Source organism: Erinaceus europaeus, chromosome 2, assembly GCF_950295315.1.
Source record: "Erinaceus europaeus chromosome 2, mEriEur2.1, whole genome shotgun sequence".
NCBI classification, from domain to species: Eukaryota; Metazoa; Chordata; class Mammalia; order Eulipotyphla; family Erinaceidae; genus Erinaceus; species Erinaceus europaeus.
This window is the reverse complement of record NC_080163.1, coordinates 46,795,616-46,822,782: the sequence shown is the minus strand read 5'-3', so window position 1 is coordinate 46,822,782 and position 27,167 is coordinate 46,795,616. Positions and strand designations below refer to the sequence as shown.

At 48.9% G+C, this 27,167-nt stretch overlaps 3 protein-coding genes and 1 long non-coding RNA gene across 18 annotated transcripts in view; 2 read left to right on the top strand and 2 right to left on the bottom strand.

Moving 5' to 3' along the window:
- Positions 1–3,389, top strand: part of ARAP3 (ArfGAP with RhoGAP domain, ankyrin repeat and PH domain 3) — a 47,347-nt gene extending 43,958 nt beyond the window's left edge. For 4 of the 5 annotated variants that reach the window (XM_060179987.1, XM_016186368.2, XM_060179980.1 and 1 more), the window contains 2 exons: positions 17–55; positions 2,189–3,389. In XM_060179987.1, coding sequence (XP_060035970.1) covers positions 17–55; positions 2,189–2,671 — 522 coding nt within the window. In that variant the 3' untranslated portion in view covers positions 2,672–3,389. The remainder of the gene's footprint in view (positions 1–16; positions 56–2,188) is intronic. The other variant, XM_060179992.1, reaches the window with a different exon arrangement.
- Positions 1–6,783, bottom strand: part of LOC132535004 (uncharacterized) — a 9,074-nt gene extending 2,291 nt beyond the window's left edge. The window contains exons 1-2 of one of the 2 annotated variants that reach the window (XR_009546781.1): positions 6,648–6,783; positions 6,333–6,544 (exon numbers count right to left, since the gene is read on the bottom strand). This is a non-coding gene — a long non-coding RNA (uncharacterized LOC132535004). The remainder of the gene's footprint in view (positions 1–6,332; positions 6,545–6,647) is intronic. The other variant, XR_009546782.1, reaches the window with a different exon arrangement.
- FCHSD1 (FCH and double SH3 domains 1) lies at positions 6,773–23,766 on the top strand. Of its 5 annotated transcripts, none has more exons than XM_060180013.1 (20): positions 6,773–6,890; positions 7,123–7,220; positions 7,895–7,940; positions 9,044–9,111; positions 9,445–9,580; positions 9,661–9,797; positions 9,889–9,952; positions 11,777–11,905; positions 15,362–15,484; positions 15,674–15,769; positions 16,574–16,699; positions 17,056–17,160; positions 17,329–17,490; positions 19,584–19,712; positions 19,791–19,874; positions 20,021–20,138; positions 20,268–20,488; positions 21,532–21,619; positions 22,587–22,642; positions 22,779–23,766. In XM_060180013.1, exons 1-20 carry the CDS (start codon positions 6,870–6,872, stop codon positions 22,842–22,844), a joined length of 2,073 nt encoding a protein of 690 aa, XP_060035996.1. In that variant the 5' UTR covers positions 6,773–6,869; the 3' UTR covers positions 22,845–23,766. The 5 variants fall into 5 exon arrangements, with proteins under 5 accessions (XP_060035996.1, XP_007519048.2, XP_060035999.1 ...); XM_007518986.3 differs by having other exon boundaries at positions 9,439–9,580; XM_060180016.1 differs by lacking the exon at positions 21,532–21,619 and having other exon boundaries at positions 9,439–9,580; positions 22,779–23,094.
- Positions 21,911–27,153, bottom strand: RELL2 (RELT like 2). 6 transcript variants are annotated; one of them, XM_060180075.1, is made up of 8 exons: positions 26,311–27,035; positions 25,687–25,926; positions 25,326–25,391; positions 25,163–25,229; positions 24,569–24,754; positions 23,931–24,300; positions 23,760–23,793; positions 21,911–22,656 (listed from the first exon to the last, which is right to left on the bottom strand). In XM_060180075.1, exons 2-7 carry the CDS (start codon positions 25,868–25,870, stop codon positions 23,761–23,763), a joined length of 906 nt encoding a protein of 301 aa, XP_060036058.1. In that variant the 5' UTR covers positions 25,871–25,926; positions 26,311–27,035; the 3' UTR covers positions 21,911–22,656; position 23,760. The 6 variants fall into 6 exon arrangements, with proteins under 6 accessions (XP_060036058.1, XP_060036034.1, XP_007519047.2 ...); XM_060180051.1 differs by lacking the exon at positions 21,911–22,656 and adding an exon at positions 27,114–27,153 and having other exon boundaries at positions 23,245–23,793; positions 26,311–26,949; XM_007518985.3 differs by lacking the exon at positions 21,911–22,656 and adding an exon at positions 23,245–23,662.
- Between the last annotated feature and the right edge of the window lie 14 nt (positions 27,154–27,167).

The following is a 27,167-nucleotide window of genomic DNA, read 5'->3' as shown; positions in this document are numbered from 1 at the left end:
TCCTACCTGTGCCCAGAGGCGACTTCACAACCGGAGGACCCTGTCCATGTTTTTTGTGAGTACTGTGTCTTTTCTGACTCTGTGCCTGACAGCCCAGTGTTCCCTGGTGCTGCCTGAGCCAGGGTGCCTTCTGTATCTGTCCTGCAAGGGGGGAGGAAGGAGGGAGTATTGGGGCTGGAAAGAATGAGGAAAATGAGGAGTGTTTGAATGTGACAAAGATGGGGAGAAGTGGTCACAGGATCTCAGAAACTGAAGGAGAGTGGTTTGAGGAATGCATTTCAGAATTAGACAGACTTGGGCCTAACCTCTTCTGCTTTACCAGTTACATACTATGTGATATACACAGCTCACTTAACCTTGTTTTTTGTTTTGTTTTGTTTTTGTATAGAGACAGAAATTTAGGGGAGGGGAGGGGGAGATAGAGAAAGAGACATAGAAATACCTGAAGCCCTGTTTCACAACTTCTCCCTTGCAGGTAGAGCCTGGGGGCTTTGTACCTAGATCCTTGCAAACTGTAATGTGTATGCTTAGCCAGGTACACCACCATCTGCTCCCCCCCGACACGTATACCTCAGTTCACTCACCTGCAGTGTAACCCATCATATGGGTTGTTTTGCTATCATATGTGCAAATTCTATAATGTTTTTAAGATATATTTTTAAAGTTTTGATTTAATTTAATTTTGCCACAAGGGCTATCACTGGGGCTTGATATCTGCATGGCTTCACTACTCCTACTACTCCTAGTGGCTATTTCTTTTCATTTTTCTTTCTTTTTTATTTAAATTTTTTTTGATAGAGATGAAACAGAAGTACCTTGAGAAAGAGATAGAAACAGAGGGGGCAGGCAGTGACACAACAGGTGAAGTGCACATAATACTATGAGAAAAGACCTCAGCAAGGACCCAGGTTAAAGCCCCCCCCCCCCACCTGCAGCAGGGATGCTACACAATTAGTAAAGCAGGTTTGCAGGTCCTTTCTTTCTCCTTTTCTGTTTCCTCTCAATTTTTCTCTGTCCCATTGGATAAAATGGGGGGGAATGTCTGCCAGGAGCGGTGGATTTGTAGTCAATATAGTCAACGACTGCCACCTCTCCAGATTCAAAGGAGGTCTCGAAACTTTACATCAGGCTCAACCTGACGCTGTTGACTGGCTACGGAAGAAGGGCAAACGCTAGAAGAAGAAAGTGCTAGCACTAACCCTGAGTGATAACCCTGGAGGTGAGAGAGAGAGAGAGAGAGAGAGAGAGAGGAGAGATATCTGTAGCACAGCTCCCCTGCTCATGAAGTATTGTTCTAGCATCCATGAAGTTCCCTTCATGCTCCCAGGTAGTACCAGGAATCAAAAACCAAATCCAGGGCCTCACTCATGGAAGGCATGCTTACTACCCACTGAGCCATCTCTTGAACCCCATGTCAAACTGACTTTGAAAAGGCAGTTTAACTGGGTGGGGGAGACAGCATAATAGTTAAGTAAAAAGATCTTCATTCCTGGGGCTCCAAAGTCCTAGGTTCAGTCCCCTTACACCACTATATGCCAGAACTCAACAGTGCTCTGGAAAAAAAGAAAAGAAAAGAAAAAACTAGGTTTTAGTTTCCGCATCTGGTGTAGAGGAACATCACAGGAAATGTTAGTGATCAAGAAGCTGGGCAGTGGTGCAGCTGGTTGAGCACACATGCTACCACTGAAACAACCTGGATGCAAACCTCTGCTTCCCACCTGCAGAGGGGAAGCTTCACCAGCAGTGAAGCAGAGCTATAGATGTCTTCCTTTCTCTCTCCCTCTACTCTCTCAACTTTTCTGTCCTATCAAATTAAAAAGAAAGAAAGAGAGGAAGAAAGGTCACAGGGAGCAGTGGATTTGTAGGTACCAAACCCCAAAGATAACCTTGGTGGCAAAAAAAAAAAAAAGTTAGTGATTAGTAACCTGGCAGCAAGGATCAGAGAGATAGTTCACCAGGTAGGGTGTGTGTTTTGCCTTGCATTTGGCCCAGGTTCACACCCTAGCATCACAGCATCACATGTAAGGTGCCCTGGCATCAGGGGACACTCCAGTACTCTGGTTTTTATTCCCCATACCCCCCAGCCCCCACTCCCATGCAAAATTGTATGTGTTATTTCATGGATCAGACAAAAAAAGATTTGGTAACTGATTGTGTGCCTACTTCCTGCCACCCCATCCCCTTCCAGCCGATGAAGTCACCCCAGGGGTCTGTGGAGGAGCAGGAGGAACTGGAGGAGCCTGTGTATGAGGAGCCTGTGTATGAAGAAGTAGGGGCCTTCCCTGAGCTGACCAAGGATGCTTCCACCTCCTTCACCACAAAGGAGAAGACAACCAGGCCAGAGACCCCCTTTGCCAACCAGGGATCCTTTGATCAAACGCTTCTCTCTAAGACAAGCAGCCTGGGCTGGGAGGAAAGGCCACCTGATCTCCCTCCGGGCCCCCCTTCAAAGAGTAGCTCCCAGGCACATGGGTCCCTGGAAGAGCAGCTGCTCCAGGAGCTCAACAGCCTCATCCTGAGAAAGGAAGAACCTGCCATAGGCCTGGGCAGCCCTTCCCAACCTTCTAGTCCCCAGCCTGCCAGCCCCAATGGCCTTCCAGCACACACAGCGAGCTTCTCTACCCAGCCTCCGTGTCCTCCCGGCCCACCCTCTAGCCAGCCCCTCACATGACTCTCCGGCCAACAGTCTCGGGCCAAATGACCCAAGACCTCACCATGACAGACACTACTGGGAACTTCCTTGGCTTGGCTGGAAAGGCTCCAGGATGCAATGTGGTGCTGTGAAAGGAGCACCGGACTGAGGGCTCCTGAGGCTTTGCCCTACCTGGAGAAGGGCCAGTTGTGGCTCCTCCCTGGGCCTCGGTTCACTTATCTGTTCCATGAGGTGACCGAGGTGAGGAGAGCTATGAATGCCAAACTGTATCTCAGAGCCATCAGACCCACATATTTTCCCTCAATAAGGGCAACTCCTACTTTATATATTTGATATATAGGGGTTCTATGAGAGACTTGTGGTTTTCAAAGATTGACTTTAATGATGGGGGAGTGCCCAGTGGGCAGAGCATAGGATTAGCAAGTGTGAGTGCTGGGTTCTAGCTCTAGTACCACCTGTGCCAGAAGCAGTGTTTTGGCCCCTCTTTCATTACATGAATAAATAAACCTGTAAAAAATAATAATAATAAGAGATTGGTTTTACTAAAGTAAAGAAAAAAAAAAAGACTTGTGAATCAGAGATCTGCTCTCCAAGTAGACACACACACATACCCCATCCCCATCTTGTATGTGGGGACTACATGGAAGCACTAAGTGTGGAGGTTGACTGGGATGGGGAGCTGGGGGAAAGAGGAACAGAAGAGGATGGCCACTGTTAATAAATCTTGGAACCCAAAGACTGGCTCTTTTTTTAAAAAAATATTTATTTATTTATTTTTTCCTTTTGTTGCCCTTGTTGTTTAACATTGCTGTGGTTATTGATGGCGTTGTTGTTGGATAGGACAGAGAGAAATGGAGAGAGGAGGGGAAGACAGAGAGGGGGAAAGAAAGACAGACACCTGCAGACCTGCTTCACCGCTTGTGAAGCAACGCCCGTGCAGGTGGGCAGCCGGGGGCTCAAACCGGGATCCTTATGCCAGTCCTTGCGCTTTTGCGCCACATGTGCTTAACCCGCTGTGCCACCGCCCGACTCCCAGACTGTGGTTCTTTTTATACATTCATGTGTTCAGTCATGTAACATACATATGGAACAGCTAATTGGTGCCAGGTGCTGGAGCTATAGTATGAGCAACATAGATGAGGTCCCTGTCCTTACTGAGCTCCCAATGTACGGAGCAAAATGAAGAGGAACAAAATTAAAAAATAATAATAATAGTAAATAAATAATAAACTAAAATACACATGAACAACACGGGGTGGGGGGGAGATATCACAGTGGTCTATACAACAGATTTCCACATATAAGACACCAGGTCCCAGTTTTAATTCCCAGAGCTGAGCAGTGCTCTTGTTAAGGAGAAGGAAGGTGGTGGGGAACAAAATATATACATAAATTTTGTAGGTGGGGGTAGACAGTATAATGGTTATGCAAAGAGACTGTCATACCTGAGGCTCTGAAGTCCCAGGTTCAATCCCCTGCATCACCATAAACCAGAGCTGAGCAGTGCTCTAGTGTAAAAATAAATGAATAATTGTAAAAATGTTAAATCACTAAAATAATAATGATGGTGATGATGTGAAAATTGAGCCAGGAATGCAACTCAGGGGTGTCATATGTGAAAGTTCTTGGGTTCATTCCTAGGTGCCTAGCTGATAAAAATAAAGTAGAAGAAAATACACATAAAGCCAGTGTTGTGAATAAATCAAAGCAATGTGCTTGAGAGTGATTGTGGAGGCGAGCTTTGTCTTGGAAAAGTAAGGAAGGCCTCTGTGAAGAGTGAAAACTTAAGGATAAGAAGTCATACATGGGGAGTCGGGCGGTAGCACAGCGGGTTAAGTGCCCATGGCGCAAAGCCCATGGACCGGTGTGAGAACCCCGGTTCAAGTCCTGGCTCCTCATTTATAGGGGAGTCACTTCACAAGCGGTGAAGCAGGTCTGTAGGTGTCTATCTTTCTCTCTCTTCTGTCTTCTCCTCCTCTCCATTTCTCTCTGTCCTATCCAACAACGACGACATCAACAACAATAATAACTACAACAATAAAACAATAATGGCAACAAAAGGGAAAAAATAAATATTAAAAAAATACTAAAAAAAAAAAAAAAAGTAGGCAGACGTGGAATGCAAGGAGAAAGGGTCCCTGGAAAGGGAAAATATTGAGTGAAAAGGTTCTGTAGTGGGGAGAGACTGAGTCTACTGGGGTAGAGGCATGGAAATCAGAGGGCCAGGGGACAGTGGGTGGGGATCAGAGAAGAGTGAGGCCTATAGGGGGAAAGACTGTCAGGAACAGCACCAGAGGTCATGCAAGGAAGGACGTTGGAATTTCATTCAGAAAATACTAAGGAATTTTAAGGAAGAGAGTAAAGATCTTATTTCCTGGGTGCGGGTAGATAACATAATAGTTATACAAAAAGGCTCCAAGGTGTAGCCCAGGAGGTGGTGCAGTGGACAAAGCACTGGACTCTCAAGCATGAGGTCCTAAGTTCCATCCCCGGCAGCACATATACCAGAGTGATGCCTCATTCTTTCTCACTCTCCTTTCTTAATAAATAAATAAATAAATAAATATGTGGGCAGGGGAGATAGCATAATGGTTATGCAAACAGACTTTCATGCCCGAGGCTCCTAAATCCCAGGTTCAGTCCCCTGCACCACCATAAGCCAGAGCTGAGCAGTGCTCTGGTGTTTCTCTCTCCCTCTCTGCATTTCTCTCAAAAATAAAATAAATAAAATATTTTAAAATAAGTAAATATCTTAAAATATATTTTTAAAAAAAGGCTCCAAAGTCCTAGGTTCAATCCCCCACAACACCTTAAGCCAGAGCTGAGAGCTTTGGTATATATTTAAAAAAAAAAAAAAGAAAGAAAGAAAAAGTATAAGGACTCTCTCTCTCTCTCATGCACACACACACACACACACATTTGCAAGAATGTTACTACTCCAAGTTGACTTTTTTCAGATAAAGAGAGAAAGGGCTGGGGAAACACCATAGTGGTTCTGAAAAGATTTTCATGCTTGAGACTCTGAAGTTCTAGATTCAGTCTCAAGCTCTTTTTCTGTATCTCTCTGTAGTTTAAGCAAATAAAATATTTTTATAAAGAAAGGAAAAGAAAAGAGGAAAGAAAATAAAAGAGAAGAAAAAAAACGAGAGGAAGGAAAAGGGACACACCAGCACCAATGCTCTTTCTGTGCCATGGTGGTGCTCATTGCAAAGCAGCAGGTTCCTTCCCAGATGAGCTATCTTGTGGGCTCAATTCTGAGTTTCTGGATGAAGAGCAGTATCTTATTTATTTATTTATTTATTTATGTATTTGTTAATGAAAGAGAACTAGAGCATCACTGGCAAATGCAATGCTAGGGATTGAATTTGTGACCTCATGCTTGAGAATCCAACACTTTATTCACTGCTCCATCTGCTGGGCTTAGAAGTATCATTTAACACATGGAAGTGTCAGTAAGCTACTTATTGGGTAGGTGGTTATGCAGTTAAGAGACCACAGAAAACTGCCTTTTCCAAGTCAGGGTTGTATTAACGGGTGTAGCACAAGGGAGATTGGGTGAGGGGGGAGGGTGTGGAAAGCAGTGCTGGGGCTGATAGATGGCAGAGACTTTCTGGACTGCAAGGTTTCACCTTCACCTCTCAGCTCACAACCCCCTCGCGGGTATCAGGGATGCTCTCACCTGTCTCTTCCTCTCCGCCAAGGCTCCAGGCGTCTTGCACACTCCCGCTTATGCTGGATTTTCCAGTTTAGTGGGAATTGGGAAACGGTCTCGGACCAGCCCTGCATGTCTTCGTCAGACGCATCTTCTCAGGCATCTTGTGACTCAGTTTTCTGGTTGACAGACTAAGATCCCCGCCATCCTTCTTCGCCCTTCGCTCAGGAACTGGAGATCTGCATATGTAAATGGGAAGAGTAATAATTACAGGTTGAGTCAGTGGCTCCACTAGAAATAGAACCCAGGCGTCTTGACTCAGAAACCAGAGCCATCACCTACCTACCGCCCAGTGGACGCGGCGTCCAGTCAGTCGGTGACCTGGGCCCTTCTGGGCATTGGCAGCAGTAACACAGAGGCTGCTCGGCTGCCTCCTCCAGCCTCCCAGCCCCACGCTCTGCATGCCGACACGTGGGCGGGGCCTGACTGGGAGGGGCGGGGTTTCTCGGGGGCGGGGCTTCGTCGAGTTCCGGAGTCCAGTGGCTTTCTTGGACTGGAGAGGAGATGCAGCCACCGCCCCGAAAAGTGAGCTTGGCCTGGGGATGAGGGGCTCCTGGCGGGCTGGAGGGGTTGGTGGAAGCGCCAAGGCAGATACCCGAGCCCTGATGATGATCGAGGAGTGGGAAAGGGTAGGGCCCAACCGCGAAGTTACTGAGAAAACAGCTCAGCCCCTCCCCCGGCCCCGCCCCCTCGCCGCCCTGGCTGGCAGTGTTTTGCAAATACTGGGGGGTCTTCAACCTCCTCCTTACCCCTACAGGTGAAGCCGGTTCAGGAGGTGAAGCTTCGCTTCCTGGAACAGTTAAGCATCCTTCAGACCCGGCAGCAGAGGGAAGCAGATCTGCTGGAGGACATCAGGTAGCCCTGATCCCTTCCTCAGCCTCCCCCCCCCCCCCCCCCGTGGTGTCGCGGTTACCTCTCCACCGATATACATCTGTCCAGGCAGGACAGAAGGGAGGGTTGCTGCCCAGGAGTGAAGAGCACTCCCATAGGCCTTGTTACAACCCTTACCTTAGTCAGCCTCACCAGATTCCAGATGGGAGTTAATAACCCCCAGCACTAGCACACATAAACACAGCCGGACCTTCCCTCCCTCAAACCCCTGGACTCCACATCACTATCTTCACCCCCACACTCAGGCTTAGGGTAGAATCCCACCTTGCCCCCCACCTCTCCCTCCATTCCAGACCTGTTGGAAGACTGGCAGATACTCTACTGCTCCCAAGCCCCCATCAGCCCTTATCTCTCAACCCTCAAATGGTTTCCTATGGGTGGGGAGCAACCTACTGAGGCTCTGAGCAGTGGGGTGAGGTCGTCCTGTGTTGTGGTTTCCGGGCTGCCTGAGGTGATCTCAAGGACTCTGACTCTCCTCTCTCTCTCTCTCTCTCTCTCTCATTCTCATTCCCTCCTGGTGTAGCCACACTCTAGGCCTGCTTCCTCTCTTCCTCCTGCCCAGGCTGAGGAGAGGACCAAGGGTATGTGAACAGCACCAAACATTAATACCAGCCCAACCCCACCCCTAATTTCCACAGATCGTACAGCAAGCAGAGGGCAGCCATTGAACGGGAGTATGGGCAGGTATGGGCTTCCTTTTCTCTGCACCTTTCTTATTGTCCTAGCCTTCAGAATACTATAAGCAATGCCCCTGGGCGGCAGTAATAGCATAATGGTTATGCAAACAGACTCTCAAGCCTGAGGCTCCATCAAGTCCCAGGTTCAATTCCCTGCACCACCATAAGCCAAAGCTGAGCAGTGCTCTGGTTAAAAAAAAAAAAAAAAAAAAGCAATGCCCCTTTACACATGTCCCTGTTCTGGTCCAAAGCAAATGCTTTTCCACAGGCAGATTTGTGTCTACTACTTACTAGCAGTGTGAATTTGGGCAAGTTATTTAACCTTTCTTGAATTCAATTTCTTGCTGTACAACAGGAATAATTATAATAACTTCATGTATGGTGTTTGTGTTTTAAGAACACTGGAATTGGCGTATTGTCACAGCAAAGTAAAATACTCTGGGGTGGGGGGTGGGGAGAATACAGGTCCAATAAGGATGACAGAGGACCTAGTGGGGGTTGTATTGTTATATGGGAAACTGGGGAATGTTATGCATATACAAACTATTGTATTTCCTGTGACTGTATTAATTTCCCAATAAAGAAAAAAAAAAAAGATCACCACCCAATACTGGCTTACCGTGGTCCCAGGAATTGAACCTGAGATCTCAGAACCTCAGGCAAAAAATATTTAAAATTTTTTTTAATTACCTTTATTTATTTATTGGCTAGAGACAGCCAAAAACTGAGAGGGAAGAGGGTGATAGAGAGGGAGAGAGAAAGAGAGACACCTGCAACACTACTTCACCACTCACAAAGCTTTCCCCCTGCAGGTGGGGACCAGGGGCTTGAACCCAGGTCCTTGTGCATTGTAACATGTGCTTTCAACCAGGTGTACCACCACCCCGCTCCCACAAAAATAATTTTGCATAACCACTATGCTGCCCCCCCCCCAACCCCACATAGGGTTGTTGTAAAGATGGAATAAGTTGGTGCATACAAAGCGCTTAGTATGTGAACAGCACATAATAATGGATTCAATGAGTAGCATTATTATTTTCTGATCCCAGATTCTCCTGTGTGGGGATATTCTTTGATAGGGAGCTAACTCTATGATGACTTTCCCACCAGGCACTTCAGAAATTGGCTGGACCATTCCTGAAGAGGGAAGGGCACCGGAGTGGGGAGATGGATAGCAAGTGAGTCCCATGCGTGAGCGGGGAAGGGGTGAGGAGCTCACCCCCTGGTACCTAGAGATATGAAGCCCAGCAAGGAGGAAGACACGTGAGCTGCAGGTAGAGCTGACACAGCAGCTGGAGAGGAGATGACCCAGCAAGGACACTATGGGTGGGGGTGGAGGGCATGAGCCATCCTGTGGCTGAGCTAATGGGCTGATCGATTGATGGACTCCCAGACACTGGAGGATGGGCAAGACTACTCTGTCTCCTGTGGTGTTGGAATGGGGGATGGGGTCTGGTAAAGCTTTGGAGTACTCCCCCTACTCAACCCTTCTGCTTCTCTGGGAGAGGCAGGATGGTGTTTGGTGCCTGGCGCTGCTTGCTGGATGCCACTGTTGCAGGGGGCCAAGCCCGACTCCAGGCATCAGACCGATACCGTGACCTGGCTGGAGGCACAGGGCGGAGTGCCAAGGAGCAGGTGCTAAGGAAGGTATGGCTATTGGATGGGGTGAGGGGAGGGTTGGCAAGGGCTGGAGGTGGCCTGGCTCAGGATTTTGGCCATGCCCGCAGGGAGCCGAGACCCTCCAGAGGGCACAGGCTGAGGTGTTGCAGTCTGTCCGAGAGCTGAGCCGAAGTCGGAAACTGTATGGGCAGCGGGAACGTGTGTGGGCCTTGGCACAGGAGAAGGCAGCTGACGTCCAGGCCAGGTGGGATCCTGAGGAATTAGGAAGCCTGGGTGCGTGAGGCGACAGAACCAAAGCATTTTTGCTGGGCTGACCTAGCTCCTTTCCTGTATAGGCTGAACCGAAGTGATCACGGACTCTTCCACACTCGGACCAGCCTCCAGAAACTCAGTGTCAAGGTTTGGAGGTTGTGGGTATGAGTTGGGGGCATGGAAGAAGTGGGCAGAGTTAATCTAGTGGTTTGAGCTGAATCCAGGCATCCATACTTCCTAGGTGGTTATTCCTGGTTAACTTTCTTGTTCTTTCTGAGCTTTATTTTCTTCATTTATAAAAATGATTTTTTTTCCCTCCAGACCATTGCTCAGCTCTGGCTTATGGTGCTGGGGTTTGAACTTGGGACATTTGGTGCCTCAGACACGAATGTCTTTTTGTATAACCATTATGCTATTTCCCCAGACTTCTTTTTTAAAATTCATTTAATATGCATTTATTGGGGAATTTCTGTGTACTAGGCTATAGACACTGACAGTGTAGTGGAGAACACAGCCAGTGGAATTTCTGCTGTTACAACCTGATTGGGGGAAACATGACAGTCTGATTAAATGAGAAAAAAAAAAAAGCAGGGTACTTTAATAACAGGTAACAGGGGGTATAGTTTAGAGGAAAAGCCTCTAGTCAGGTGGCTCAAGTGTCAGACAGGAGGCAGCCATGAAGAGATTTAGGAGAACATTCCAGGGGGAGGAAATGATAAGCACTGGGGGCTCTGAGGTGGGCATAGCTCTGTAGCTTGAGTAAGTGAGAGGCCAGTGAGGCAGGTACACTATGAGCAAGGGGCCAAGCACTGGAGAAGGAGATCAAGAAGTTGCAGGGGTCAGCTCATATTGGATCTGGTAGACTGTGGTAAGGAGCAGGTAGGGTTTTATTTATCATGTTATTTTTCCTTTTTTTTTAAAAAAAATTATTTGTTTATTATTGGATAGAGACAGAAATTGAAAGGAGAGGGGGAGATAGGGAGAGAGACAGAGAGACACCTGCAGCCCTTCTTCACCATTTGTGAAGCTTTTTCCCTACAGGTGGGGACCAGGGGCTTGAATCTAGGTCCTTGCGCACTGTAATGCGAGCATGTAACCAGGTACACCACCACCTGGCCCCATCTTATTATTTTTCTAAATATGTATTTATTTTATGAATAAGAGATCAGAGCACCACTTCAACATATGTTGTGCCAGGGATCCAGCCCAACACTTCAGATGTGCAAGTCCTATGCTCTGCCCATTGAGATACCTTCCTGGCCACATTGGGGTTTTACTTTCAAGATGAAATATCTCCTTTGCATCATCTTGGATGGAACTTGAAGAAATGTGAATAAAGTCAAAAAGAAAAACACAACTACCAAATGAGCTCACTTTAAGCAAGACTTAGTAAATAGGAACAGGGAAGGAGAAACAAAGTGAAATGTGGACTGCGAATGGTGTATTGCACCTGAACAAATGACTCGAGAAGGAGGGGGTGAGAAGGGCAGAAAAGAACTTTGGGGTCCTGGTATATAATGAAATTGTATCCATGAGTCCATGACTGCTCTGTAAATCATTAATCTCCTCAATAAAAATGGAAAAAAAACTATTCAAAGGAGAGAAGGAATTACTACAGGTTAAAAGCTTTTAAGAGCCGAAGTCCCAGGTTTAATCCCCCGCACCACCATAAGCCAGAGTTGAGCAGTGCTTTGGTGTTTCTCTGTGTCTTTCTCTCTGCATCTCTCTCAAAAATAAAATAAATAAAATACTTTTTTTAAAAAAAGCTTTTCAGAGATATCAACCATATGCAATGTGTGGGTCTTGTTTGATGCCACTAGCAGATTTTGATCGGTTCTGTGGACTTTTTAGGATAGTGCTAGGCACATCCTATACACTCAGTATTGTGAGAAATTGTTCTGGATCTGGGTTGGATTTGACAGGACCCAAGGATTCAAGGCTTCCTATTAATACCATTTCCCCCCCTCCTAGCTGTCTACCCAGTCGGCCCAGTACTCCCAGCAGCTCAGAGCAGCCCGCAATGAGTACCTGCTCAATTTGGTGGCCACCAATGCCCACCTTGACCACTACTACCAGGAGGAACTACCAGCCCTGCTCAAGGCAAGTCTCAGCCCAGATACCCCTGCTTCTTACTAGAAATAAAGTAGGTGGTGTTAGGGTCCCGCCTGTCTGGAATGGGTAAAAGGTACAGTCCTGGTTTTCAGTTCTGGTTCTGCTTTTGACTGGCTGCATGACTGTGTAGGACTCTTAATCCCTTTGAACCCCAGTGTCCTCATTCAGAATAATCTCTGCTCTACCTACTTTCCCCTTTCCCCTTTTTCCTTCCTTCATTCCTCCCTTCCTTCCTTCCTTCCTTCCTTCCTTCCTTCCTTCCTTCCCTTTCTTTCTTTTTCTTTCTTTCTTTCTTCCTTCCCTCCTTTCTTCCTTTTTCTTTCTTTCCTTTTTCTCCCAGAGCACTGCTCACCTCTGGCTTGTGGGGATTAAACCTGGGTTTTAATTTTTTTATTATCCTTTATTTATTTGATAGACAGCCAGAAATTTAGGGGGAAGAGGGTGATAGGGAGAGAGCTAGAGAGACACCTGTGGGTGTCAGGCAGTAGCACAGCAAGTTAAGTGCACATGGTGCAAAGTGCAAGGACTGGCCTAAGGATCCTTGCAAAGTGCAAGGACTTGCACTAAGGATCCGGGTTCGAGCCCCTGGCTCCCCACCTGCAGGAAGGTCAATTCACAAGCGGTGAAGCAGATGTATATCTTTCTCTCCCCCTCTTTGTCTTCCTCTCCTCTCCATTTCTTTCTTTCCTACCCAACAACAGCAATAGCAATGACAATAATAATGATGACAAAAACAATGATAAACAATAAGGGCAACAAAAGGGGGGAAAATGGCCTCCAGGAGCAGTGGATTTGTAGTGTAGGCACCAAGCCCCAGCAGTAACCCTGGAGGCAAAAAAAAAAGAGAGAGAAAGAGAGACAGAGAGAGAAACCTGTAACACTGCTTCACTACTCGCAAAGCTTCCCTCCTGTAGGTGGGGACTGGGGGCTCAAACCCGAGTTCTTGCACTTTGTAACATATGCACTCAACCAGGCACGCCACCACCCAAGCCTCTAACATGGGTTTTGGGAATCTCAGGTGTGAAAGTCTGTTTATTTAGCTTTTATGATATCTCCACCATTTTCTTTTTTCTTTTTTAATTAATTAATTATTTTCCCTTTTGTTGCCCTTGTTGTTTAACATTGTTGTGGTTATTGTTGTCGTTGTTGTTGGATAGGACAGAGAGAAATGGAGAGAGGAGGGGAAGACAGAGGGGGAGAAAAAGACAGACACCTGCAGACCTGCTTCACTGCCTGTGAAGTGACTCCCCTGCAGGTGGGGAGCCAGGAGCTCGAACCGGGATCCTTACTCCGGTCCTTGCATTATGTGCCACGTGTGCTTAACCCTCTGTGCTACTGCCTGACTCCCTATCTCCACCATTTTCTACCTACTTTCTTTTTTTTTTTTTTTCTAAATTTTTAAAAAATTTATAGACAGAAATCGAGAGGGAAGGGAGGTATAGAGAGGGTGAGAGTAAGAGAGACACACCTGCAACATTGCTTCACCACTTGTGAAGCTTTCCCCCTGCAGGTGGGAACTGGGGGCTCGAACCTGGGTCCTTGTGCACTGTAACATGTGCACTCAACCAGGTGCACCACCATCCGGCCCTTCTAACTACTTTCTAAGATGAGTGGGGCTCCAGGGAATGGATGTGAAAAGGCTTTTTTTTAAAAAAAAATTTTATTTAAGAAAGGATTAATTAACAAAACCATAGGGTAGGAGGGGTACAATTCCGTACAATTCCCACCACCCAATCTCCATTTCCCACCCCCTCCCCTGATAGCTTTCCCATTCTCTATCCCTCTGGGAGCATGGACCCAGGGTCATTGAGGGTTGCAGAAGGTAGAAGGTCTGGCTTCTGTAATTGCTTCCCCGCTTAACATGGGCGTTGACTGGTCGGTCCATACTCCCAGTCTGCCTCTCTCTTTCCCTAGTAGGGTGGGTCTCTGGGGAAGCGGAGCTCCCGGACACATTGGTGGGGTCTTCAGTCTAGGGAAGCCTGGCCAGCATCCTGATGACATCTGGAACCTGGTGATTGAAAAGAGAGTTAACATCTGAAGCCAAACAAATTGTTGAGCAATCATGGACCCAAAGCTTGGAATAGTGGAGAGGAAATGTTAGGGGGGTACTCACTGCAAACTCTAGTGCACTTCTGCTTTCAGGCATATATTTTGCAGTAGTTTATAGATACGTGTGAACATATGCTCTCTCTCACAGAAAATGGTGTATATCTAGGTTTGGGGACTTTGTTAGAAAGTGAACCACCTGAGATGAAATGAGAGTATACTATGAAAGGAAAGGTCTCACCCGAGTAATGAAGTGAAGGGTTGTCATTCCACACGTGAAGTCTCTGGACACAGTCTGAAGTGAAGCATGTTGAGGTGGCAATCGTTGCGTTGGTTAGGTTGTGATCGGCAGATGCAATATTATTTGATATGGATTGGGAGAGGCATACGGGAAAGTGGGCCCTATCCAAGGGTTCCAGGACTGCGGGGAAGTAGGGGCTCTATATTGGAGATGTGAGGTTCCTGCTGTCTTAGGGTTCAAAAAGACAATTGATAGTTAATGTTATCATCACATTATTTGGTAATTGGGTTAACTTTGAAAAGTCCTTTTGTTAGGGTTTGCTGTACAGTACCGACTATCTTGTATATAGCTGTGCTATTGGTTGCTTCTGATCTACTTGGTCTAGGCTTTTGAGAGAATCTGCATATCAATTACACAGCCTATATATTGAAAAGATTCAGTTTGTGTTTTGAAAAACTTTGAGACATACAATTAATTTTCCCCCTCTCGTATTAATTAACTAGTGATTTATATGACTACATTTTACTAGGAGTGTACATAAACACCATTCCTACCACCAAAAGACTGTGACCCATCCCTCCCACCCACTCCCACCCCCCACTGTCCCAGGAAGCTGCATGTCTACTCCTCACCACCGGGTTTTTACTTTGGTGCCCTACTTACAATTTGGTCAGGTCCTGCTTTTAGTTTCCCTTTCAGATCTTCTTCCTCAACTTCTGTTGATGAGTGGGATCATCCCATACTCATCTTTATCTTTCTGACTTAGCTCACTTAACATAATTCCTTCTAGCTCTGTCCAAGATGGGTCAGCGAAGGTGGGTTCATTGTTCTTGATAGCTGCATAGTATTCCATTGTGTATATATACCACAGCTTTCTCAGCCACTCATCTGGTGTTGGGCACCTGGGTTGCTTCCAGGTTTTAGCTATTATGAATTGTGCTGTTATGAACATAGGAGTACACACCTCTCTTTGAAAAGGCTTTTTAAACTGTTAAGTACTATGCACATGAGACCCTATTATTAGAAGCAATAATAACATCTTTTTCTTTCCTTCTTTCCTATACCCCATGCCCATCACCTATCTAAACCTGGACAGTGATCCTGCCTTGCAGTAGAGGCTTGGGGAAAGAATGTCAGTATCTTGGATTTCTCTCTAGGCCCTGGTCAGCGAGCTGTTGGAACACTTGAGGGACCCCCTGACCTTACTGAGCCGCACTGAGCTGGAAGCTGCAGAGACGGCCCTGGAGCACGCCCGCCGTGGGGGGCAGGCAACTTCCCAGGTGAGAGCTGAGCCTTGGAAGAAAGCTCCAGAGAGTCTCTCTACCCTCCACTCCCAGAACAGACCATTTTGTTGTATGTCTTCCCTCTTTTCCTTCTCACTCTTCTCTTTTTTCCAAGAGAGGCTGGGGACAGGCTTGGAGAGGGAGCCACTGTGCCTTACTGACTTTTCCCAACCCCTCCCCCCCCAGGTAAGCTGGGAGCAAGACCTGAAGCTCTTTCTGCAAGAGCCTGGAGTGTTTTTCCCCACACCTCCTCAGCAGTTCCAGCCAGCAGGGGCTGACCAGGTGAGGCCACACTGCTCCACTGGAAGGAAGTGCTGTGAATGGGGTCTATTGTTTGGCCTCTTCCCATCGTCATTGCCCCAGTATTAGCTTCACAATGGCTAATCGTGGGGAAGATGTTTCAGAGTTTAGTTCACATCTCCCTCAGTAGAACCTAAATTAACAGACTCTATTCTACCTTATGTCTTTTCTCTGCCCTGCCATTTTCTTTCAAGTATTTATTTTACATATTGCCTATGAGAGGAAAAGTTCTGCATGAGACAGAATAGAGAGGAGAAAAAAGGACCAGACCACCACTCTGGTACATGTGGTACCAGGGATTGAACTGGGAACCTCAGGCATAAAAGTCTGATGCTCTACTAGTTAAGCTGTCTCCCCAGCTACTGGTGGAATTTTCATTTCACCTCTGTCCCTCAACTTGGATCTCATTTCTTTCTTTTTTTTTTTAATTAATTTTTAATTTGATAGGACAGAAAGGTTGAGAGGGAAGACAGAAAGAGAGACACCTGCAGCATTGCTTCACTTCTTGTGAAACTTACCCCCTACAGGTGGGGACCAGGGGCTTTAACCTAGGTCCTTGAGCATGGTAATGTGTGCACTCAACCAGGTGCACCACCACCCTGCCCCTTGGATTCCATTTCTGTGTCTGTGTCCACATGTGCATCCCTGGACATAGTGTGCCCTACCTCTTTTTCCTTATTCCTGGAGATCAGGGACAGAACAAGGGGGAGATAAGGGGAACTAGAAGGAATGGGAGTAAAGGAGAACCAGCCCCCAGCTTTCCTGACAGCACCTTTGTTCATTCAGGTGTGTGCTCTGGAGCTGGAGGGGGGCACAGGAGGTGTGGCTGGGGAGAGTGGCCTGGAGAAAGAGGTTCAGCGCTGGACAAGCCGTGCTGCCCGGGACTACAAGATCAAGAACCATGGGTGTTGGGTAAGGTGGGGTTGGAGGTATAGGTGTCCTGTATGGGCAGTTTCTGGAGATGGGGATGACATGGGGCTGTGGACAGGAGAGGAGGGAAAGGTATTTTAAGTCAGCAGTGTGTGGCACAATGTTAGGAGCACAGCTTTAAGTGCTGGGTCTGCCTGGGTTCAAATCCTGCCCCGTAGCCCTGAGCAAGGGAGTGACTTAGTCTTTCTTGACCTCAGTTTCCTCTTCACTGAAGTAGGGATGATAATAGGGGAGATGGAATGACACAGTGATGGGAAATCACTGGCACAGTGCTGGGTCTGTAGTGAGTTGTGCTCCACAGTCTGTCTACCCACCTTGCCCTCTGTGTTCCCAACCAGGTGCTGCAGCGGCTGGAGCAGAGGCGGCAGCAGACTCCAGAGCGTGAGATTCCAGGCATAGAACAGCGGCTGCAAGAAGTGAAGGAGAATATCCGGCGGGCACAGGTAGTGCACACTGCTGGGGTGGGAGCCACTGAGCTGCTCCTCCCTTAGCTGCACCCTCTTGCAGTCCTCTGATGGTGCTGAGCGTGGAGGTGAAAGGTAGAGAAAAGAGTATGTTTCACCTCCCAAAGCAGGTCCAACCATAGCTTTGATCCTGCTTCCCCATGCCAGGTGAGCCAGGTGAAGGGGGCTGCCCGGCTGGCCCTTCTGGAGGGGGCTGGCTTGGATGTGCAGCGCTGGCTGAAGCCAGTCATGACTCAGGCTCAAGAAGAGATGGAGCAGGAGCGAAGGCTCAGCGAGGCTCGGTTGTCCCAAAGGGATCTCTCTCCTACGGTAAGCTGCTTTCATCCCCACCCATACACACCCAGGGCATAAAACTCCACAATGGAAGGCAGGCACTATACAATGGGGGTCATGATAGTACCTAACTCAAAGTGTTTTTGTGAAGCTTAGACAACATCACTTAGGCAGAATTCTTTGCACTGTCCTCAACAAATTTCTATTGAGTATCGGATGATAATATGAACTAAGGTTCTGGGAGCAATCTGTCAGTATTTCAGATACCAACCACTCTGCTTAGTAGTGGTGTGGTGTTTTTTTGTTTTGTTTTGTTTTTTTTCCAAATCTTTATTTATTTTATTAGATAGAGACAGCCAGAAATCAAGAGGGAAAAGGGTGATTTAAAGGGAAAGAGACAGACATCTGCAACACTACCTCACCACTTGCAAAACTTTTCCCCCCTGCAGGTGGGGACCAGGGGCTTCAACCCAAGTCTTTGTGCATTGTAATATATGCACTTAACCAGGTACACCACCACCTGGCCTGATTTTTTTTTTCTTTACTAGAGCACTGCTTAGCTGATTTATGATGGTACTGAGGATTGAACCTGGGAACTTGGAGCCTCAGGCATGAAAGTTTTTGTATAACCATTTTGCTGTCTCCCTAGCCCACTAATTGTGCGATCTTGGGAAATGACTTAGCCTTTCTAAGTCTTTTTCCTCATAAATAAAGTGAGGGCTGGCAAAATAGCTTACTTGGATAATGTGTTTCTTTGTGCATATGTGCACAACCCAGGTTCGAGCCTGGGCACTACTACATTGAAGGAAGCTTTGGTTGCTATGATATCTCTTTCTTTCTCTGCCTCTATCTAAAAAATTAATAAGGTGAATCATTTATGCAAGATAAAACTGGGCTATGGGACTGGGTGGTGTGACACCCAGTTAAGCAATCTCCATACCTCCTCCCTCTTCCCTCTCAATTTCTATCTAGTAAACCATATATATATTATTGCCACCAGGGTTGCATTGCTGGGGCCCAGTGGTGGCACTATGAATCCTGGTAGCCATTTTTTCCTTTTATTTTTTCTGTTGTATTTGATAGTGCAGAGAGAAATTAGGAGGCAGATAGAAAGACACCTGCAGACCTGCTTCACTACACATGAAGTATCCCTGCTGCAGGAGGGGACCAGGTCCTTGTACAGGTCCTTCAGCACAGTACTATGTGCATTTAACTGCGTGAGTCACCACCCAGCCCCCTAAAAAATATTTTTAAAGGGAGTTGGGCAGTAGTGCAGCTGGTTAAGCACAGGTGGTGCAAAGCTCAAGGACCAGTAAGGATCCTGGTTCTAGCCCCCCGGCTCCCCACCTGCAGGGGAGTCGCTTCACAGGCGGTGAAACAGGTCTGCAGGTATCTATCTTTCTCTCCCCTTTCTCTCTCCATTTCTTTCTGTCTTATCCAACAATAATAACTAAAATAAAAAAAAAAACCAAGGGCAACAAAAGGGAATAAATAAATATTTAAAAAAATATTTTTAAAGAAAAAACAAATAGGGACAAGATGGTGGTGCACCTGGTTGACCATACATGTTACAATATGCAAGGATGCAGGTTCAAGCCCCAGTCCCCACCTTTGGGGTTAAGTCTTGCAAGTGGTGAAGTAGGGTTACAGTTGTCTCTGTCTTCCCACTCCCCTCAGTGTCTGTCTCTGTCCAGTAAATAAATACTTTAAAAAAAAAACAAATAAATAAAGGGTGGGGGTATATAGCATAATGGTTATGCAAAAAGACTTTTATGCTTGAGGCTCTCAAGTCCCAGGTTCAGTCCCCCATACCACCATAAGCCAAAGCTGAGCAGTGCTCTGGTAAAAATAAATAAATAAATAAATACAAACCAAATAAATACACAAAGCTGGACTATTATGAAGATTGATCAGAATGATTAATACTTAGCATTATACTTACCATTGCTCAGTACTGTAATCATGAAATTCTTGCTACTGTTACCCTGCTCTGTGATTTTGCTTGTGATGCATGGTGAACAGATGATGGTCCCTTGGAGGTGTTCTTGAAGTACAGCATGGAGGCATGGGGGTTATTCAGGGTGCCAGAGAGTGGGCCTCACAATGATCTCTGTTCTCTACCCTTGCAGGCTGAGGATGCTGATCTCTCTGACTTTGAGGAATGTGAGGAGACAGGGGAGCTCTTTGAGGAGCCTGCCCCAGTGACGCTAGCCACCAAACCCCTTCCTTGCCCTGCACACGTGGTGTTTGGCTATCAGGTGTGAATTGGGCTGTGGACCTGAAATGGGCAGGGATGGGGCACAGCCAATTTCTGAATCCTTCCTTATGGGGCCCAGGCAGTACGAGAGGACGAGCTGACCATCACAGAAGGCGAGTGGCTGGAGGTTATAGAAGAGGGAGATGCTGATGAATGGGTCAAGGTGGGTATGGACCCTGGGCATTTGCCTTGGCAGAGCAGCCATGGGAGGGACCCAGCCAGAGCAAGCTGGAAGGCTGAGTGGAAGAGGGCCAGGTTTGTGGGCTGCTGAGGCAAGTCTGCTCTCTGTTCATATTGCTGGGGGAGCAGGCTCGGAACCAGCACGGCGAGGTAGGCTTTGTCCCTGAGCAGTACCTCAACTTCCCGGACCTTTCCTCCCCTGAGACTGGCTGTGACAGTGACATTCCCTCAGGGTCAGAACCCACAGGTAAGAAAGTGAAAAATCTGAATCAGGGCCTAGACCCGGGGGAAAAGTGAATGAATGGTTGGAATCCTGGGGTGTCATGGTCCTGGGACACCATCTCTTCCCCTCACCGCCTCTCCTGGACTTCTGCAGCGTTCCTGGCCCGTGCCCTGTACAGCTACACGGCGCAGAGCACAGAGGAGCTAAGCTTCCCCGAGGGGGCACTCATCCGTCTGTTGCCTCGGGCCCAGGATGGAGTGGATGATGGCTTCTGGAGGGGAGAATTTGGGGGCCATGTTGGGGTCTTCCCCTCCTTACTGGTGGAGGAGCTTCTTGGCCCTCCTGGGCCACTTGAATTCTCAGATCCAGAACAGGTGAGTCTTTCTCCTCCCTGGTCAGCTCTGGGTTGATCCTCCCACCCTAGTGAAACAGCTTCTAAATGATCCCTTCCCTTTCCAGATTCACCTCTTTTTTCTTTCAATTTTTAAAAATATTTATTTTCCCTTTTGTTGCCCTTGTTTTTATTGTTGTTGTTGTTATTGATGTCGTCGTTTGATAGGACAGAGAGAAAAGGAGAGAGGTGGGGAAGACAGAAAGGGGGAGAGAAAGACACCTGCAGGTCTGCTTCACCGCCTGTGAAGTGACTCCCCTGCAGGTGGGGAGCCAGGGGCTCGAACCAGGATCCTTAAGCCGGTCCTTGTGCTTCGCTCCATGTGCACTCCATGTGTTGCTCTACCACCCGACTCTGCAGAGTCACCTCTTATGGTGACTTAGAACTCCCCATTTCCTCTGACTATGCAGGGGGAAAGGGAAATTAAGTGTACACGTGGGTTCAGTGGTAGTCTTTGGTGCAGGCTAGATCTGAGTTCAGATTCCTATTCTGTTACCTGAGGCAATGATTTGACCTCTCTCAGCTTGTTTTTTCATGTGTAAAGTGGGGATAATGATACCCACTCAGCAGGCTAAATATCATGATTAGAGTAATGAGCCCTTAGCACAATAGCCCACAGGAGGTACTTAAAATAGAACAACAGGTACCTGTTGTCACATAGCAGGAAGAACACAGGAGTGACATCCAGGATTCAGGATATTGTAAGGACTCTGTCACTAACTGGCTCCTTGATTTATAGAGAAGGCTCAGCATTAATCTCACCTCTAGCAATAGGACCCTAAAAATCCCTACTTCTTGGGGTAGGGGTGAGAAATGAATGAACAAGTAAAGATTAAGTGTATATAGTACACTTGGCATATAGTAACTGTCAGTACAAACTGGTTGCTGAATTTCATGTCAACTCCAGCTTTCACCTGGATGTAAACATTTAGGCACTTCCTGCTTTGGGTTGTGATGGTGCAAGGATCGAAGGAAGATGAGAGGAAAAGCGAGTAGAGTAGAATAACCCTATGTCTCCTTTCCTAGACACTGCCATCTCCTTCTCCTCCCAGCTTCTCCCCTCCTGCACCCACCTCCACCTTGGATGGCCTTCCCACACCTGTCCTGCTTGCAGGTCAGTAGAATGAGGTGGCTGGGAGGGGAAGAGATGTGAGCTTGAGGTTCCTAGGTTAAACATGGCTCCTCTATCGCCTTAGAACTCTCTCTCCCCCATCAGATTCATTGAAGCATGGGGGCAGGGAGTGTGGGCTTGGAGCTGGGCCCACTGTTCATACTTTGCCCTCTTTACTTTCCTAGTGTGCGATTTGGTTGGCCTTCTTTATTTTGCATTTCTTTTTCTTTTTGGTCATCTCATGGGATTCACGGACCCAGCATGTTTTAAACAGAGAAAGAAACATGAGTAGTAATTGTTTTTTTATTACTATTATTTTTTCTTTAAATTGTATTTAATGGGGATAGGGGAGGGAGAATCAGAGCATCACTCTGGCACATGTGATACTAAGGATGGAACTTAAGGCTTCATGCTTGAGAGTCCAATATTTTATCCTCTGTGATTCCTCCCAGTTTGCCATATTATTATTCTTTAAAAGTTAACATTTCCCCAACACACATCTTCTGCTCAAGGTGTTCTTGAATCTTGCAGAAACCTTACTTCATATCATCATTTTCCTTTTGGAATGTCTGTCCTTTCTGACCCCTTCCTGCCCTTCCACTTTCTTCACAGCTTCCTTTCCTAACCCAGGAGATCCCCACGAGCATCTTCCCTTTCCCCAGCACCCGTACTTCACTTTGGATATCTAGCATGCATTCATTGCACTTGTTGGGCTTCATTACTGGGTTCTGGCAATGTGGAGGATATAGGGTAGCGGGGTGTGGAGGGTGAGTATGTGGCTTCCACCTTCCATCTGGTTCCTTGAGCAGGGCTGATTATATAGCAGATGCCCAGTAACTGTTGAAGATAGCTAGACTGGATTTTATGGTGACTGTTCATTATCCCAACAAATAGTCACTGTCCTAAGTGCTGGAGATACAGCAGTGAACAGACCAAAGTCTGAAGACTGGCTCGTGACTTTTCTTCCTAGAACAAGAAGTGGGCTGTCCTGGACCCCTGGACATGATGGCACCTCGACTCAGGCCGGTAAGGGTGCTTCCCTTGGAGGAAAAGATGTGGAAAGGGGTCACTCCAGTTCATGCTGCTTTGTTGTGGAGCTGACAAATGGACAGGGCTACCCGCTAGGGAGGCCTCTGAAGTACTGACTATGTATTCCCCACAGATGCGACCACCACCTCCCCCGCCAGCCAAAGCCCCAGATCCTGGCCACCCAGATTCCCTCACCTGAAGCCAGGGCCATCACTGCTTCCCCAGTGATACTGCTGCCCTGACCTCCAAGCTGTGAGAGACCACTATCCCCTCCAATGATACGGAGCACTACCACCCAAAGCTGGAATTTCTTTTTCTACTCTTCCCCTGGGGCTGGAACCCAACCTCCCACCCCCCATTCTCCTGCTATCTCTGGGGCTGGAAATACCCCTTTCTGTTCTGCCACCATTTTACCTCTAGAGTGGTGAAATACCCTGACATCTCTGGGGCTGGAACCCACTCCCCACAAAGGCTTGCATGGCCCATCTGTCTCTACCTTGGCCCAGTGACCTACCCCACTACAGTTGAAGGGTCACTGTGGTTGAGTGTTGGGCCGGGGACAGGCCTGTCAGAAGGAGGTGGAGCCAGTATGCAAAGCAGCTGTAATAGTCTGAGCAGATTTATTAACAGTGAATAAAGGGCACGAAGCCCAAGCCAGGGCCTGGGATTGTTGTGCCAAGAGGGCTGGGGCCTAGGTGCTATTGCTTTAGGAGCCCACTGAGGGCAGGGGCCTGCTCCCAGCTGTCACACTCTGGCATATGGAGCGAGGAGATGGTGAAGTCAGGTCAGGCAGCCTGTTGGCAGGCAGGGAAGGGGGAAGAAACTGAGGGATAGGGGTGTGGGGGGGGTACTTCTCACAAGGTCCCCCAGCCTGAGACCTTGCATTCTTAGGTGGATATAGGGCTGGTCCCACAGCTGGGGGGCAGTGCTGTCCAGTGAGGAGGAGGGGCTTCATGCCTGCCCACCCCTAAGCCCTGCTGGTTGGTAGTCCATCGGTCAGCACAGTGAAGAGTGAGGCTTGGAAGAGAGGAAGGGAGTGGTATCCCCTATAAAGGCCATGCCTCAGCTCTCCCCCAGGAGCTACAGAACCCTCCTTCTGAGCCTCAGAACTCACCTCACATACGCCCTGCTTCTCGTGGTGGGGACACCTAGGGGAGGTAGGGATCAACAGTGGGAGAACAGGAAATGGATTATATCAGTGCCCTGCCCCCCCCCACCCCCCACCCCTGCTCTGAGTTGGGGAAAATAAGTTGAGCCCACCATGGCTCAGTCCATGTCTTCATACCTGGTGATCTGAAGTGTCTGATTTGCTTGATTGTCCACTTGCCTCTTGGCTGGCTGGCCCCGGGCTTGTATCCCTTCCTCTGATCCCTAGTATTGGCTCTGCAGAGGCTCCAGTGTTCCCCTCAAATGCACAAGGGACTAGGCTGCTTTCCCTGAGGCCTCCATTCTGTACTGGAGAGCTGGTCTGAAGCTGTGGCCTTTCAGGGGGCTGGCTTTCGGAAACAGGTGTCCCTGCCCTGGGTTGTCCTCCCCCAGACCCCTGGCCACCCCCTGGGTCCTGTCCCCCACCAGACCCCCAGCTCCTATCTGTAGGGGAGCCATCACGATGCTCATGCAGCCCATAGCGCTTCTCAATGTGTGTTACACGGAACCTGAAAGAGGAGAGAACACTAGGCTTAAAACAGCAAGTGAGAGAATGCCCGGTGTCCCTCCCTCCAGCCAGAGACACCTGGGTTTGGTGGTCTCTTCTCTTTGGGCAAAAGCAGCAGAGACCTCTCCAGATGCATTATAAAGCTTGACTCCTGCTGTACCTCACAATTCAGGAGAAAAAAAGCTGGAGTCCACCACCTTTGGAGTCAGGGGACTGATCACCAGGGCCCCCATTTCAGCTTCCTGTTACCTGGGACCCTCTGTTCCCACCTGCCCACAGAAAACACAGTGGTCTCCCCAGGCCTCGGGCGGCTCTTTCCTTCCTTAGAGCGTCCCTGACGGACAAGAGGAGGCCTCTTGTTGCGGCTGCAGTGGATGCAGGGGGCTGCAGAGCCTAGGTGCACTGTGTGATGGTGGGAGGGGGCTCCATCTTGCAGGCTGGAGGTGGCATCCACACTGGACAGTAGGGATGAAGGGACAAGGCTGATACCCCCATCTCTCTCCATGTCTCATTCAATCCTGTTCTTTCACAGATGCCCCACTCTCCCCACATCCCAATATTCTCATTTTATCTTTATCTAATAAACTCAATGTTAACGTGTTAGTGACTATGTGTTCTCCCTCCCAGGGCTATTTGCTACAGAAGAGGGTGATGCTTAACCCAAAGGAGTGAAAGTTTGGCTTGATAATATCCACATGGGGGTTCTGTTCTCAAAGATTCAGGATTTCAACAAAACCCTCTTCCTATAGCTTTACTCTCTTACCACATCCCCAACATGCAAGAAGACTGGGAGAGGCTTGTGCTAGAGGAGAGGATACTCTCCAAGGCAAGCTAAGTCATACTGGCCCTTGCTTCCAGCTCACCTGGACAGCTGCACTGTCCCTTCTCCTTCACTGTCCCCCAGCATCTCCTTCAATGCCTCAGCATTGGCTGAGGGGAGAAGGAAAAGAGGGAGTCAGTGGAGGTGGAGGTCAGGGCAAGAGACAGTCGAAGGGGGTTGGGTGGAAGAGGTCAGGCTGTACCCACCTTCATTTTGGATGATGCACCGAACAATCCTCTCTACTGTGTCCTCGTTCATGTCATCATCCTCAGCTGGAAGATGAAAGGTTGGCAAGGAAGAGGGAAATGAGTCAGCTTTGGAAGGGCATTACTTGGTGCCTTCTGTGGCTTGATTGCTTAAGACACAGATCCTTTTACCTATCTGTCATCACTCTGGACAGATGGGGCAGGACAGAAAAAAAAGGAGGTCAATGGGAGCCCAATACTCAAGAAAATATCACTAGTCCTGAAGGCTTGACCAGGATTTGGTCTGGGTCTGTTGGCCAGGAAGTAAGAAAGAAGCGGAGAGAGAGGGGTCAGGTAGCAAGGTCCTGGGTTACTCACTTACCGGGTTGGAGCTGGGCGTCGTCAGGCTCAGAGCCCCTGGACGTGCGGCAGCGGTAACCTTTCTTCTTGAGCACGTGGCAGATCATAAAGCCCACGAGGCCCATGAGGAAGAAGACCAGTACAAGCAGGAAGAGCATGTACAGCCCATGTTGGGGCGGCTCCAGGTCAGGCTGTGGTTCCGACATGAGGCCCTGGGGGGCGAGCGCGGGCCAGGGCGCCGTCTAGAGCTAGAGGGCTGCAGCTAGGGGTCGGGAGGGATAGGAAAGCCACCCTCAGGATCCCAACAGGCGAACCTCAAGAGGTCCGACCGCAACCCCTACCCAGCCAGGGAGCCGTCCAGTCCAGGGGCTGCGCAAGTCCCCGATACAGGACTCGCCCAGGGCATCCCTCTTCCCCGCTGGTCTGCGCTCCCGTCCCTCCCAAGGACACTGCAGCGCAGATAGGACGGAATTCTCGGGCGGCCGGAGGGAAGAACCTTGCCTGAGTCAGCGTCTGCACCTCCTCCGCGCCAGCCCGAATCAGGCCTCTGCAGCCCCCCTCCCCTGCCTATTCTCTTGCACACCCCTGGCCCTCACTCCCTTCCTCTCCATCCCTCCCATTCTGAACACCTGGCCCACCCGGGTACCGGTGGTTGGATTGTGGCTCCGTGCTCCGGCTTGGGTTCTGTCTTCAGGGGCGTCCTCAGGCTCGGGGCCCCCGGCGCCTTCCCGGCGCTCATCCCTTGCTCCCTCCCCCTCCCCCCTTCGCCACCTCACCGGCTCCGGGCTGCGGCTGCGGACCCGTGCCGTGGCAGGCTGGGGGGGAGGGAAGGATGGAGAGGGATGGATGCTGGCCGGTAGGGAACCGCGACAGATTCCGGACAACTCCTGCCCGGGGAAGTGGAAGAGATGGGAGGGAAAGGGGGGCCGCCTCAGCCGCCCTGGGTTCCCAAATGCCTTCGCCCTTGGCGGGCCAGGCACCAAGGGGCGGAGCGCAGGTGTGCGGGGCGGAGAGCAAAAGCCCAGCGCGCGGGTGAGCGCGAGTGGGGTGCGTGCGTGACTGCGCCGCCCCCCCTCCCGTAGTGTTGAGGGTGGGTGCAGCTCAGGTGGGTGGGGAGGACAGGCAGGCAGTCCATCCGTATGTACTGCCTTATCCTGCACGCTTGGGGTGGTTCCTGCCCTCAGATACCCCGACTGGGTGAATAGCCAGCAATCTTCCCAGCGGGTTGAAGGAAGCCGGTTTGCCGCACCAGAAGCGGGAGGCGTGGTGTGTCCTCCCGAACCTCCTAGAGAGGTAACTAATCACAACCCGCACACCGATTGGGGTAGGTGACTGGCTCGGATGGTTGGACTTCCCGAGGGTTGGACGCCCTCCCGCAAGGAAATGGTCCGCGCATCCCAATAACGCCGCCACTACACACCCTCCGCCCAGGCCGGGGCGCTAACTCACACCGCAGCTCCCACTGGGAGGTACCGCGAGCCGCACCGCTGCGCAGGGGGCGTG

What these genes read in the sequence shown, in the direction of transcription:
- FCHSD1 (XM_007518986.3), top strand. Translation starts at nt 6,870, where the DNA reads ATGCAGCCACCGCCCCGAAAA. An exon ending in TGCAGCCACCGCCCCGAAAA is followed by an intron (nt 6,891 to 7,122) that starts GTGAGCTTGGCC and finishes TTACCCCTACAG; the next exon opens with GTGAAGCCGGTTCAGGAGGT. An exon ending in TTGAACGGGAGTATGGGCAG is followed by an intron (nt 7,941 to 9,043) that starts GTATGGGCTTCC and finishes CTTTCCCACCAG; the next exon opens with GCACTTCAGAAATTGGCTGG.
- RELL2 (XM_060180051.1), bottom strand. Translation starts at nt 25,870, where the DNA reads ATGTCGGAACCACAGCCTGACCTGGAGCCGCCCCAACATGGGCTGTAC. An exon ending in GTGCATCATCCAAAATGAAG is followed by an intron (nt 25,230 to 25,325) that starts GTGGGTACAGCC and finishes TTCTCCCCTCAG; the next exon opens with CCAATGCTGAGGCATTGAAG. An exon ending in GGGACAGTGCAGCTGTCCAG is followed by an intron (nt 24,755 to 25,162) that starts GTGAGCTGGAAG and finishes CCTACTGTCCAG; the next exon opens with TGTGGATGCCACCTCCAGCC.